At 53.2% G+C, this 14911-nt stretch overlaps 1 protein-coding gene across 3 annotated transcripts in view; it reads left to right on the top strand.

Annotated features, from left to right (window-relative positions):
* TRIM62 (tripartite motif containing 62) overlaps positions 1 to 12204 on the top strand; it is a 28734-nt gene extending 16530 nt beyond the window's left edge. For all 3 annotated transcript variants that reach the window (XM_027584246.2, XM_027584264.2, XM_027584257.2), the window contains exons 4-6: positions 8 to 264; positions 1029 to 1144; positions 9900 to 12204. In XM_027584246.2, coding sequence (XP_027440047.1) covers positions 8 to 264; positions 1029 to 1144; positions 9900 to 10450 — 924 coding nt within the window. In that variant the 3' untranslated portion in view covers positions 10451 to 12204. The remainder of the gene's footprint in view (positions 1 to 7; positions 265 to 1028; positions 1145 to 9899) is intronic.
* The last annotated feature ends 2707 nt before the right edge of the window (positions 12205 to 14911 follow it).

Here is a 14911-nt window from a genome sequence, read left to right as displayed (position 1 = left end):
CCCACAGTCTTCCACCAAAAGCTTGCGGACCACCATTGGGGAGGCGTTCGAGCGGCTGCACCGGCTGCTGCGTGAGCGGCAGAAAGCGATGCTGGAGGAGTTGGAGGCCGACACAGCGCGCACGCTCACAGACATCGAGCAGAAAGTCCAGCGTTACAGCCAGCAGCTGCGCAAGGTGCAGGAGGGGGCCCAGATCCTGCAGGAGCGGCTGGCCGAGACCGACCGCCACACCTTTCTGGCCGGGGTGGCCTCGCTGTCTGAGCGGTAAGTGAGGCGCAGGGGGTGGCTCGCAGAGAACGCCATCAGCCCCATCCTCATCACACAGTTCCGGGGCATGTGCTCTGTGCCAGAGCCTGGGCTAACAAGGCTTTCTGCGTTCATAGTTGTTCTCTATGTAATAAGCAGAATCATATAGAATATTACTTAGAGTGCAACGTTATTTATATTACAAACGTATATCATATTGTTTATAACATTGATATTGTAGGTAGTAAATAATATTTATATTATTATAATCTTCTTAGCTCCCTTGGAGATAAGTTACTGCCGCCGTCCCCTTTTCACACCCGTAGGAACAGGCACAGAGAAGCTAGATCACTTGGCCAAGGCCCCTCATCTAGTATTTGGCAGAGACAGGGTTCAGCTGCACGTCTCTCTGGTCCCAGAGCCACCTTTCATAATGATAACACTTCATTATTGGTCTGTTGATGATCAAGTCTGATAGCTAACATCATGTATTCAGCGTTGACCGTGAGCCAAGCACTGTGGTAAGCATTTTACATACATTATGCCGCGTCATCCTCACAAGACTGAAAGGCAGGTGCTATCTCAGTACCCATTTTAAAGTTGAAGAAAATGAGGCTAGAGAAGTAGGAAGTGGCATAAGCAGGCACTTGACTCTGGGGCTGGCAGACTTGACATACATGACCTCGCCCTTCATCAGCTGCGCCGAAGGTGGCTGTAGGGCCCCCAGTGTTGGGACCAAACTCCAGCCCCCAATGCAACCTGCTGTCCTGCTTTCCTTCCAGGCTTAAAGGGAAAATCCATGAGACCAATCTGACTTATGAAGACTTCCCAACCTCCAAGTACACGGGCCCCCTGCAGTACACCATCTGGAAGTCCCTGTTCCAGGACATCCACCCAGGTAAGGCCCTTCCTGCCCATCCCCAGGAGCACCCAGGAAGAGGCAAGGGTTAGCACGGGCAGGAGCTAGGGGGCTACGTCCCTGCCCAGCTGCCTGCTCTGAATACAGCATGGGGGCAGGGCAGAGGGAGGAGGAGAGTTTCTTGCCAAGCACCTGCTGTCTTCCAGGGCCTGTCCCGCATGATCACTCAGCTCAGTGAATCCTCATACAGCCATCGTGAGGCCATTAGTATGTCCATTCTCCGATGAAGAGACTGAGGCCTTGGGCAGTTCATTCATCCATCCTACAACACATATCACACCATGCACTATTCGAGGTATTGGAGACATAGCAGTGAGCAAAACAGGCAAAAGTCTCTGCCCTCATGGATCTTACATCATAGGGAGAGAGAAAATGAAAGTAAATAAGTGAAATCCATAGTTCATTAGAGAAAGATAAAAGATAAGGAAGGGAGCTAGGGGGTGTTAGGTCAGATAGTGATTTTAGGTAGAAGGTCCAGTTAGAGGATCTCACCAGAAAGGAAGCATAGACGTAAAGGCCTGAAGGAAGAAGGAGAGTGTCTCCCCTCAGAAACCATGCAGGTTTCTGAGGGAAGAGTGTCTCTCGCAGTGGGGATAGCAAGCGCAAAGGCCCTGAGGCAGGAGCAAGCCTGGCATATTCAAGGAACAGTGAGGAGGCTGGTGTGGCTAGAGTGGAAGAGAGTAGAAGGTGAGGTCAGGGAGGTGGCAGTGGCCAGACCCTGAGGGCCTGCGGGCCAGGGTGAGAACTTGAAATCTGAAGTTTCACTCAGATCACTCAGATTTCATGCTGAGTGAGATGGGAGCCATTGGAGGGCTTGGGGACATGCAGTGGCATGTGCTTAAGTTCCTCGAGGCTCCCTCTCGCTGCTGGGTTGAGAACAGACCGAAGTGGGTGAAGGGTGGAGGCTGGGACACTGGGTAGGAGGTTTCCACAATACTCCAGGCGAGCGATGGTGGCTTGGAGTAGGGTGATGGCAGTGGAGGTAGAGAGAAGTGATCAGATTTAGGATATACTTTGAAGGGAGAGCCAACAGGATTTGCTAATGAATCGGATCTCAAGTGTGAGAGAAAGAAGACAAGGAAACTACAACGATGCAGGCCGAGGTGCCTGGAAGGACAGAGCTGTAAGCACGTGAGGTCTGCCATACGGATGAGATGTCTTAGTGAAGGCAGATGGAATCACTAGTACTGTAGAGGACAAGGGTCAGGGCCGGCGATGTCAGCGTGTGGGCTGTATTTAATGAGCCTGGATGACATCACCTAGGAAGTGAAAGAAGAGAGACAGGGCTGCTCTCAACTTTGAAGCCCTGGGGCACTCCCCAGATCGTAGGGACAGGAGGGAGACCCAGCCAAGGGGACCGGGAAGGAATAGCCAGAGAAGTGGGGTGGGGAACCCGGGTATGTCCTGGAAGCCAAGTAGGGAGAGTGGCTGAGGGCAGCAAAGGCCACTAGGCCAGGTGGGAGAACCCAAACTGACTGTTCTCCAGCAACATGCAGGTCTTCGGTGACGAGAACTTAGTGGAGCCGCAGGGGCGTAAGCTGGATAGGAGGCCAGCCAAGAGCGAGTGGGAGGAGAGCGAGTGGAGACAGTGCTTTCTATTTCTAAGGCAGGCGTTTGATTTAAGGGACGGAGAGAGAAGGTGGCAGAGGCCGTTGAAGGTGAAAGAAGTAACAGTCTATTTGTGGATGATGGGAAAGACCCGGTGGAAGGAGGGCAGAGCTGAGGGCGAAGGGCAGAGAGAGTGGCCAGGGAGACGGCCAGGAGGGGGGTCTGCTGCGGCGTCTGCTGGGAGCCCAGACAGCTCATCTTCGGGAGCCCAGAGGAGGGGGAGTAAATGGGCAGGGGTGGGAGCTTGAGAGGATTCTCTTCTGAGGACCTCCCCTTTCCCAGTGAGGTAGGAAGCAAGGCTGCCGACTGGATGATGATGGACAAGAGCAGGTGATGGGAGGTTTGCAGAGAGAGAAGGTGTGAACAGGTTTCTAGTGGAGGGAGTAGACCCTGGGACCCGAAATCATACAACCTACAAAGGCACCATGTCCTCTAAAGGTGAGACAAGGATATAAAGGGGAATTCTCCCTAAGAGGTAGGCACTATTATCCTCATTTCTTCAGTTGAAGAAAGAGGCACAGAACCATTAAGAACTTGTCCATGATCACAACCTGGAAGTGCTACAGTCAGGATTTGCACTCAGACCTCTCAGAGCCCAGAGCCTGTGCCCTTACCTACTAAGCCAACCAGGCACCCTCTGGCCTCACGCCAACCCAGGAAGACAGGGTGGGAGACTGAGGCTCAGAGAGGCTCACTGATTTCCCATAGTCACACAGCAGTCAGAGCTCTGTCCCCGTGCCTGGATTCATTCTTTCGACCCACAGACACTGAAAGTCCTTCCAGGCATTTTCAGGGGTCAGGAGAAACAGATGGTCAAACAGACCCTTCCAGACCCTGACAGCCCAGCGGGACAAACTATGACGAGGGACTCACACAGGGCTGGGGAAACCCGGAGGGGGAAACAGGAGGCTCTGGATGGCACAGGGCAGGGGCCAGGAGAAGCCCTCAACAGATGATGTTTGAACTGAGCACTGAAGGCTGAGGCTTTTGCGACTCGGGGAAGGGTGGGGCCTGGTGGGCCTCCAGATTGTCCCTCCTGTGGGGAACTGCACCAGCAAAGGCCATGGGGAGGGCAGGAGCATGAGGGATCCCAGGATGTTCATGATGGGGCCTTCCAGGGAGGGATGGAGAGGGCAGAAGACATCACTGGGGGCATGAATGCTGGACAGAGATGGGGCTCCCCTGCAGGTGACCGAAAGCCACATCTGATACATCATTACCAATTTCCCAGAAGCGAAGGGACAGCACCTAGTACTCTTAAATCTGGATCTGTGGCCTCATTGCCAAAAGGGGCAGCAGTTTAGGGAAGGGCCCGTTTTCCAGCAGACTGGGTGGGACTCTGGGCTGTCCTCCTGGGGTACTCCTCGCCTCTCTGTGCTCCTAGACTTGGAGGGACCGCCACCCTGGGGCCCAGCAGGGGGAAGGCCACATGTGGGTGAAGCAGAATAACTCAAGGAGGCAAGAAGCACGTCCCCAGCTGCTGACCCAGGGAAGCCCCTCAGGCAGATGGTCTCAAGAGCTCTCTTTGTCTTGGCTGCCACTGGCTGGATCCTTGTCACAGCTCAGAGAGGCACTCCAGGCACCTCAGCCTGACAGTCAAGGTCCTACAAGACCTGGGCCCTGCCTGCCCTTCTCTCATCCTCCTCCCCACCCCCCACCCCCATAATACTCGGCGACACTGATCCATCTCCAGGTCTTAAATGAGCCGTATTCTTCCTCCTCTACTTTCACACATGCTGCTCCCTTTGCCTAGAACCCTCTCCACAAACCTCAGTTTTTGATGACAAACTCCTACTCCCCTTCACGGCCTCGTTTATAAACACCTCCTCTGAGAAGCCTTCCAGGATTTCTTTAGGTAGCCCTGGGCTTTCCTGGTCTCTCTGTTTTGTCAATGTCTGTGTAGCTGTCTGTCTCACTAGACCATGAGCTCTGAGAGGTCAGGGCTGGGTCTAATTCATCCCTCTATATCCCTAGAAGCCCACACAGCAAATGTTTGTTGATATGTAAATAAAGAAATGAATGAGTCCTAGGCTCAGTTCTGCTACTGGAATAGTGCCGTAAAGTAAGTACTCAGTAAATATTTTTGAGTGGAACTTGCCACACATCCTTGAACAAGTCACTTTCTCCTCTGAGCCTCAGATTCCTCCTCTGTAAAATCGGGATGCTAGTTCCTTCTCAAGTCCCTTGCAAGGGAGCTCATGGATGTGGGAACTTGCTGGTTGCCCCAGGGCAGGGTTTCTGTTGACCTTTGAGGCTGGATAATTTCTTGTTGTAGGGGGCTGTCCTGTGCATGGTAGGGTGTGTAGCAGCATTCCTGGTCTTTACCCAACCAGATGCCCCCCTCCCCAGTTTTGACACCCCAAAATGTCTCCAGACATTGCCCGATGATCCCTGCGAGGAAAATCGCCCCAGTTGAGAATCACTGGCCCAGAGAAAACTTGTCTGTGGAAGAGGGGCCGAGGGAGCAGTAGGTGTGCCCTGAACATCCGGCCAAGGACACAGGTCCCTGGGGAGTTCAGAGAACAGTGACCTGCTTAGCCAGGCCCCTTCCTTTGTCTGTAGGGCCTGTGAAGTCACTCTGAAACCAAGGCCCTTTATGGGAGGGGCAGACGCCCCCAGGGACCCAGCCCCTGGATTCTAGCAGCTTCCTGCCTGCCCGCCTTCCAGCGAGGGCTTCCTATTGGGTCACCTGAGAACTCCATTTAGCACTGGTCACTCCCCTTGCTTCCGAACCTCCCGTCTTTACCACCACCCACCTCCTGTCCCACCCTTCAGCTGACATTGGAAACCCTCCTCCAGCCGCCTGGCCAGATTGTTCCAGCCCCCCAGCACAAACTTCCTCCCCAGCCAGACCCGAGGACACCAGACACTGCCTTCTGTGCTTCTGCCACCTCCCTCCCCTGGGCTGCTCGCTCCTTCCCCCTACTCGCCTCAATCCAATCATTTCGGCTTCCAGGGTGTTCATCTCCTAGCTGTGTACCCCAGGGCAAATCACTGCCCTCTCTGAGCCAGTTTTCTCCTCTGTAAAACAGGGATGGGGAAGATGTGATTGATCTCCCAGGGTAGGTATAAGAATGAAATAAAATGATCTATTTGTGATAATAATCCTGGAACTTAGTAAGTACGTGATACCTGTTTATGATGATGATGGTCATGACTCATCAGATGGTTCCTCAGTCTTGCTGAGCAGGCTTTCTGGGGCCACGTTAAGGAAAGAACATGGTGTAAAAAGACCTTAGCTCAAGTTCTAACTGTACTTCCACCCCGAGTGGCAGCTCGGGCAGGCCACTTAACTCCGAGAAGTGTCCCTGGAGCCTCAGTTTCCTCTTCTGACAAATGGTACGGTGATTTGCATTCCTGGGGCTGCTGCAGCATTCCCAAGAGCTAGTGGGTGTGAGCATCTTTCTCGAATGCCAACACGATGACCCGGAGGGCCCAAATAGGTGGGAAGCCTGAGGCAGCAGATTTTGTAAGAGCTGGTAGTATCTCCTGTCCTGTCAGGCTTTGAAGGGTCAAGCCACTGTCCTTGGGAACAGAGAGGCACCAGCCACCGGCTGCCAAGTGATGGTGCTGGACTAGGGGGTTTCTCTGCTACCTGGGCCATGTGGGGTGGGTTGACGATGGCCAGCAGACTGTCCATGTCCCTCCCTCAATGCCTTTGACCTCAAGGTCTCAGGCTTTAGTGGACAGAGAAAACACCTGGAGACCAGACGGGCTGCTTCAACAGCTGCTTTTTGTTTGTCTCTGGACCTAGAAAAGAGCTCTGACCTGTAACCTAGTGAGCTCCAGGGGACTGGTTTGTTTCGCTGGGGTTTGGCAGCTCTCCCACGGATAAAGGATGGGTGGAGGGATTGCCAGTCCCCATCCAGCGACTGACATCTCAGAGGGGGAAAAGGTGTTGCCATGTCCCCTTCTGGGTCTCTCTCTGGTCTGAAGACTGTTACTTCTGCCACCCCTAGCCTCACGGAGGGTGGGAAGGGGGCCTGGGAAGACAGAACCTCTATTTATGATGAGATGGGAGACCCTGGAGGTGGACCCCAGCCTACCCTTTGGGGGTGTCAAAGCCCCTTAAGAAGCAGGCCACGCCCTGTGCCTAATAAGAACACCGGGCCCCGCCCCTAGCCCTGCCCCTGGGAGGTTGGGCCCAGAACACAGTTACCGGTCCCCACCCCTGGTCCCGCCTCCGCTGCCAGCGCTGTCCAATGACCAGCAGACTCCGCCCCCAGGCCCACCCAATGAGTGGCGGGCCCTCCCCTTACCCGGTCCCCGGGGCTTCAAAGTAGTGAGGGTCCACACCCAGGAGTTGGCTCTCAGTGCAGTCAGGATTTTCTCTGTACTGCAGCCTCATCTCTGTGGGCCCAATCTCAGAGCCACTGAGAGCCCATTTGACTGCCTCCTCGGGCGCCCTCCCCACTCATCGGTGGCACTGGAAGTGGCCACATGACTTTCCATGAGGCTTAAGAGCCTGGGGCTGAGCCCTCCTCTCCGTGTGCTGGTATCTGCCTCCAACCCCCGTCCCCACCCTCCAGCCCCTGTCCTAATGCCCTGTGCTGCAATTTCTGCCTGTTGCTGACCTCCGCAGTCATCCTGAGCACCCCGGGTTCCCGCGTGGCACTCAGGACGGCGCTGCCCACACCTTGGCTTTGTGCCTTCTCTGCCCCGCTGCCACAGACGCCTGAGTGTGACCCACATTCCACAGCCAGTAGGAGTGGCCCGTCTGTGTCTAATTAGATTCTTCTTGCTTCCCTAGCCTCCCCTTCACACACACTTCCTACACCTCCCTCCAGCTCTCACCTCCTGACGCCACTGTGGGGATTCCCACATTCCATGTGGCAGGAGCTTCTGGTTTCGGCAGGCTGCACTGTGATCACTCGGACAACAGGGTGGAACATTCAGCCACTGATTCAGTGTCTTCCTTCTCATTGCTCCCCCTCTTCAATGTCCCTGGATAGAGAGCTGTGTTTCCATTGACCCCTCTATTCATAGGCCTAATTGTTCCCATTCAGCCCTCTGAGTTCTGAGAACAGGAAAGGAGAATGTAAAATGCAAAACTAAACTGACTCCTAACAGAGCTCGTGGAAGGAGCCTGATACAAGTCAAAGGTGAGTGTTGTTAGTGGATGTGTGAATGGGAGCGCAGTTCAGAAACTGGTTCTTGCTCCCTGTTGGGGACAGTTGCCACCGCTGAGGTGCTTTATTTCTGTGCACGCATGCAGCCAACGGGGGTGACAGAGGCAGGGGGTAATGCTGCAGCCAAGTGGAATCATGCTCTTGCTCCCCCAGATAAGGGAAGGGCCAGAGAGCAACATGAAGAAATCCTTTGCTCCTAGGAACTGGTGGCAGGATTCTTCTCCTCACCCTTCTTCGCCTCTGTCTCACTCTGGCCTGGAAATGGTCATCCAGGCTCAGGAGGGCCATTTCCAGGTTCTCGCATCTTCTGGCTGAACATTAGCTCCCTCACGGAGGAAAGAGTAAACAGAGACTCTGAGAGCCAGACCTGCTAAGCCAGTATGGCCAGCCCTGCTAAGCCAGTGTGGCCAGCCCTGAGCAGGATGACCCAGCCTGTGCTGCCTGCCCAAGAGCAACACAAACAGGGTTGGTTTAATTTGGTGAGCCTTTCTGGAAACCTTCACCATGCCTGGCTCTGTGCTGGGCACCGGACACACGAAGGAGAGCCTAGTTGGATGGTACACAGCTCTTGCCCTTCTGGTGCAAATGGGTGTAAGATGTGGGCACAGGAGACTGTACCCCTTATAGAATCAGGAGAGGACACGAAGTTAAGGAAGCTCAGAAGAAAGAGTCAGCACACCTGCTGGGCAACTAAGAAGGCTTCCCAGAGGATGGTCCGAGCCAGATGCAGGGGTGATAACAAGCGGAGAGGAGTCAATGGAGGAACAGTCTGAGTGGAGGCTTTGGGGCTGAGTGAGGTTGGGTGGCATGTGACAGGGAGGCTGGAGGAGAGGGCTGGGGCCAGATTGCACATGGCCTTGATTAGTCCTCACTCTGCCACTAGGTGCTGGGTGACCTGAGATTAGTCCACTCTCCTCTCTGGGTCTCATTTTCCCCATCTGTCAAATGGAAGAGTTGGCTCAGAATTAATGGTTTACAGCCCTTTCAGACCTGTCACCTACATTTCCTAACATAACTTGTAATGTCTCAAAGATATATATATATATATATATATATATATATATATATATATATACACTTGAAATTGTATATATCCACACTCTGATGATAATATAAAGGAAAAATACACAGAAATGATTTATAAGAAAATATTGCACATGACAATCTTTGGTGCTCACTATAACCACACCGGAAAACATAATGAAGTAGTCAGGTGCTCACACCATAGGTAAAACACCATTCTACCTCAAATGTGGCCCCAAACAGGTAGATTTTATGAGTCAGTGGCATTTTTCTTAACAGATGTATTTTCCCCAAAAGTGAACAATTCTCAATGAAGTTCTAAAACAACACAAATTCAGTCTCCCCTCAGTTTCCATGGTAGTAGTGTTCCAAACTACTCAGTATATTAAAACTGTACAAAAATTATATCCTGTTCATACATAAAATGGAGTTAATATGTAATTTTAGGTCATTGTAAAAAAGTTTTTCATGAATGAAATGAATGTCTGGTTGAGCATTTGGAAATTTATGGGTGGCAAGGGGGTCGTGGGACTACCCCGTGCATTTCATTCAGGGCGTTTAGATGCACGGATCTCATCTATTGAGAAACCCAAACACCCCCACACGTGTCCTTATCCCCACCAGGGTGATTACCAGCACCTGGAGAATCTTTTAGCTCTCTCAGCTCTGAAGTTCCCTAATTCTGGATTTCATTGCGGTTTACCGAACAAACTTTTGTGGAGCACCCACTGTGTTCCATGCCCCAGGCAGTCACAGTCCCTGCTCTGCTGCAGCCAGGTTTAAATCTGGAAGGACCTTGGCCGTCACCCTTCCATTTTACAGAGGAGGGAGCTGAGGACCAGAGAGGGCAGGCTAGCATTCAGCATCACACAGCCTCCTGGGGACCAACCAGAACGCAGCCCTCAGGGAGGATGGCAGAGTGGGTCCACAGCCTTCTCTCCACTCACCTCCTCTCCCTCCTCCGTCCCCTGCAGTGCCCGCCGCCCTGACCTTGGACCCGGGCACTGCCCACCAGCGCCTGATCCTGTCTGACGACTGCACCATCGTGGCCTATGGCAACCTGCACCCACAGCCGCTGCAGGACTCCCCGAAGCGCTTCGACGTGGAAGTGTCGGTGCTGGGCTCCGAGGCCTTCAGCAGCGGCGTCCACTACTGGGAGGTGGTGGTGGCGGAGAAGACCCAGTGGGTGATCGGGCTGGCCCACGAGGCAGCCAGCCGCAAGGGCAGCATCCAGATCCAGCCCAGCCGCGGCTTCTATTGCATCGTCATGCACGACGGCAACCAGTACAGCGCCTGCACCGAGCCCTGGACCCGGCTCAACGTCCGCGACAAGCTTGACAAGGTGGGCGTGTTCCTGGACTACGATCAGGGCCTGCTCATCTTCTACAACGCTGACGACATGTCCTGGCTCTACACTTTCCGCGAGAAGTTCCCGGGCAAGCTCTGCTCCTACTTCAGCCCCGGGCAGAGCCACGCCAATGGCAAGAACGTGCAGCCGTTGAGGATCAATACCGTGCGCATCTAGGGCAGCGGAGGGAGCCCCAGACGCCGCCTGCGCTGCGGCCACCGCAGGAGCGCGGCCCAGGGGAGGAGAGGCCTGGACTCCTGTCCAGCATGGCCACCGTGAGGTCTCAGACCGCTTGTTTACCCTTCAGCCTCCGTTGCCCTGTCTGTAAAATGGAGGTCATGCTCCATGATTCCTAAACTCTATCAGCATTGATGTCCTGTAGTTCTGACCTTGATGGGGAGGCAGCTTTGGTCCGAGGATGTGACGTGGCTTCTCCTTGGGGCAGCCTCTGCCCAGCCCTCATCCCCATCCTCTGGGGGTGGGGGGCAGGGGGACCACCTCCCTATGTCTCCCTCCTGCCCACACGCCCTGATCTCAGGATGTGTCAGAGTGTTGCCAGCATTCGGCAGCCTGAAAGATACACAGGAACCCTCTCATGCTCCCACGTCTAAGACTTGCCCCTCACTAAGCCATGGACCATGTTACCCTTGACCCCAGCCCACAGTGGACACAGGCAGTAGCTGGTCCTAGGGTTGCCCGAGAACCACCTCTTCTACCTCCAGACCAAGAGCTTTATGGTTCCTGTTTTTCCTACTGACCTGCAGGTAGAGATGATGTTGTGACCTATGGGAGGCACCGGTCAATGAGCCCACATGTTACAGTCACTGTGCCACCACCTTCCAGCCCACGGGTGGAAAAGCAGGATGATGGCATGCCCCGGGCCCGAGGCAGAGACCAGTAGCCTAAAGGCAGCTGCAGGCCAAGCATCACTGGGTGATGGAGGTCCCCAGAAGCTTGGATAAGGGTCCAACCGGGCCTCTGTGACCAGGCTAGGGTGCAGGGAGCAGCATCTCGTTCAGGACCTGAGCACTGGGACAGGCTATTGGCCGGGACCTCCCATCAGGCTTGGCATCTGTCTCCATTCGGATCCTGTTGCAAATAACAAGAGCTGCTTTAGCTGGTTTAATTAGACAGGATTTATTATCACATCCCTGATGGCTTTGCAGAATCATCGGAAGGACTGGAGGAGCAGACTCTGCTGGATTTCCAGGAATAACTCCCAGCCACCAGATTCATCATGCCTGTCCTGATCAGAAACGCTGCTCCCATCTGCAGGAAGCCACCGAATCAGGAAGCCGAGGACCACAGAGCTGTGCTCCCTCCACTGCTGGCCATGCCAGCAAATGGATGTCATGAGGCCCGCCTCTCTCCCACTCAATTTAATTCCCAAGTCCCAATCTGGATGAGGGGCATTGTTGGGGAAACACAAACCTGGCCCAGAACTTTGGCTGCAAGGGTGTCTGGGAAATGGATTCTTCTTTCCGGGCCCAGCCACACAAAAAGGGCGCAGAAGGAAGTGAGAGCAGATGCTGAACAAGCCGGTGCACAGGGGTTCACCTCCAGGTCTTGGCTTTGAAGCAGCAGAGCCTCCAGCTGTCCTGCTCCCCGGCTCTGGCCCTGCCCAGGGGTGACAGCCCCAGGAGGTGGATCTGTAGGCGCAGCCGAAATGTCTCAAGCCTCAGCTTTGTTTTCTCGGGCAGAGCCTAGATTTGGAACTCGTGGGGTCCCTGACCACACTCATCCCAAAGGAGCCAGACTAGCTGAACTTGGGGGGCTCCCCTTGCAACTGCTGCCCATTGGCATCCCTCTCAGGCGGGAGGAATCCTCAATCTCGTCCCGCCCCTACATCTACCAGAATCTGGGCCACCCCCAGCAATATTTTTATTTTAAATGTTGCCCATTTTGTGAGTTATGATGAATTTGTATTAAAGTTACAGAATGTCAGTGGTCAGTTCCATTTATTTTGAAAAAGGCCCACCTTTTCTCTCCCAGGCAGTATACGTATACGTATATTAACATGGCTAATCCACAAAGCAGCCCTACTGAGTATGTAATAATATTATGCCCATTTTACAGAGGTAGAAAATGAGGCTCAGAGAGAAGATGTGACATACCCATGTCCCACGCTGGTAAGGGGCCAAGCTTGGATTAGAACTAAGTTCTAAAGCCAGCACTTACATTACAACTTAGTAGTCAGGGAAGACTGGCAGCCTGCCTGGAGGAGGGGTTAGTTGTAGCCTTGGGAGCAAAGGGGAGCTCACGAGACAGTGTCATGGTCTCCTGAATTCCACAAACCTGGGCCTGAACCAGGCTCCATTACTGTATGACTTTAGAGAAATGACTTAACCTCTCTGGGCCTCAGCTTTTCCACAAGAAAAATGGGGATAATAACACCCATCTCATGATTTATTGGTAAGCTGCAAAGTGCAGTGCACTTAGGGAAGTCCTGCCTCTCACTCCAGCTGCCTCCCAGAGTCAGTGCCCTAAGGAGTCTGACCTTAAGGAGTCTATCTTCGTCCTTAGGCCTTGTGTGGAGAGTGGGACCACCTCAGCCGGTAATGTCCCCAGGTCTGCTGTAGAGAAGGAGGTCCATCCTACCTCTGACTAGTGGGGAAGGAGTCTGGCCAGGAGTCAGGCAGGGGCCTGAATATGGACAGATGAGCCGTGCACACTGTAAGCGCAAGGCTCTGGGACCCCACAGCTGCACAGCGCAGCAACCTGGGAAACAGGAGTCCTGAGCCTCATCTTAGTTCTGTGTTGACTCTTTCTGTACCCTCAAGCCCCTCTCCTCATCACCTTACCTGCAAATGAGGGAGGTCACACTGGATGCCCCCCGAGGCCTCAGACCTCTTCACTTATACCTGGAAGTAGGGAGAGCAGAGAGGGAATCATCATAGTCATTGAATTGTTTGGAGTTCTAGAAAGAGGGGCATGAACAAAGATTGGGGAAATTAGCAGGAAAAGAGGGAAAGGTCTCTGATTGGTTGATGGAGAGCACCCAGTCTGAGGGAAGGTGATTTTGAGACTAGAGTATCCCCAAGCCCCCTACCCCACCTGAGGCTCTGAAATCTCTGTGGCTCCCCCAAAGCCATGCCCCTCCATCTTTGCTCAGTGGATCTCTCTTCTGGGGGAGAAGCACCCCCTCCACAGTCCTTCCTACCCTTCCCCCACTCAGCCTCAGCATGAGGTCCAAGAAGTGCTGGCCACATTCCAGTCTTCACTTCCCATTTCCCAGTGTCTGGGAGTAACTGTAGGGGCCAAATTTGCACACCCAACTCAGGACTCTGGGAAATCAGGGCATCTCCAAAGGCATGAAGTTTCCAAAAAATTCCTGAATGGAAGAATCTGGGGTTTCAGGCTGATACCAGGAATCCCCCATTTAACACAGACAAGCAAAGAGGGGAGGCAAAGGCATCACAGTCTGGGGGAGGAAGAGGGATCAGCAAAGATCTTACCCAGAGCAGGAGAGAACTGTATCCCTATTTGGATCCCAGTTTGCGGTCAGCAGACAAAGTGCTGGTACTTATCTAACATCAAGACAAGCTTGGGAGGTTGGTATCATTTTCTCAGTGTTTGAGTGGAGAAACATCACCTCCCAGGGGACCCACAACCAGTACTCAACAGAGCTGGAAATCAGACCCAGGCCCATCCAAAGCTAAAGCCAAACTCTTCACTGGACCTCCCTGGGAATGCCTCTCAACTTTGAGGACTACTTCAGTGACAGGCAGCAGAAGCAGAACTGGGTCCCCCTGGGATTCAAAGTGGGACCTTAACCCTCCCTCCACACCATTGTGCATTTGTGCAACTGTGAGTCAAGACTCAACTTCGAGCCAAGACTCTTGTGTCTCTCAGGGTCAGGGGTAGATTCAAGAAGGTACTATGTGACCCTAAGCAGGTGCCTCTCTCTCCCTGGGCCTCAGTGTCCCCATCACTTTTGGTGAGGGGCTAGGGATTCAGTTAATTGATTGCCAAGGTTCTGGCTCTGATTGTCCAGGATTCTGTAAGTCTAATGCAGGGTTTGTCCTGCTCAGAACCTAACAAGGCCATTAGCTCTGGGTCTTTCTCTCTGGGGTGGCAGCAGGAATAGAAAACAACAGAGATAAGGTCTCTTGGCAGCATAGAGCTCAGCTGGAGAGGTCGTCCCAGGAGCCTGACTGTGAGCACACCTGGGCAGTATTCCTGGCTTCCTCTCATCCTGCCTGGGTCCTGACTCTGTTCACCATCCCGAAACACTCCATCAAGAGGTCAGTTGCAAAGGGCCATGTCATAGGCTTAAATGAAGGGGGCTTGAAGAGGCAAGGTGGGGGAATGGTGGGTGCTGGCCAAGGTGCTGAATCATAATTGCCCACCAGGGTGTGGTTATTTTCTCCTTACTCTGGGACACCCATGATTCTACTGTGTCTCTCCGGGAATCCTGAACCACCCCCAAAGATGGGGTGATGGGAAGCAGAGCAGAAACAGAGAAAGAAAGGAAAGAAAGAAAGAAGAAAGAAAGAAAGAAAGAAAGAAAGAAAGAAAGAAAGAAAGAAAGAAAGAAGAAAGAAAGAAAGAAAGAAAGAAAGAAAGAAAGAAAGAAAGAAAGAAAGAAAGAAAGAAAGAAAGAAAGAAAGAAAGAAAGAAAGAAAGAAAGAAAGAAAG

This window comes from Zalophus californianus, chromosome 4 (genome assembly GCF_009762305.2).
Source record: "Zalophus californianus isolate mZalCal1 chromosome 4, mZalCal1.pri.v2, whole genome shotgun sequence".
NCBI classification, from domain to species: domain Eukaryota; kingdom Metazoa; phylum Chordata; class Mammalia; order Carnivora; family Otariidae; genus Zalophus; species Zalophus californianus.
The sequence above is the reverse complement of the archived record's forward strand: the minus strand, read 5'-3'. Positions and strand labels throughout refer to the sequence as shown.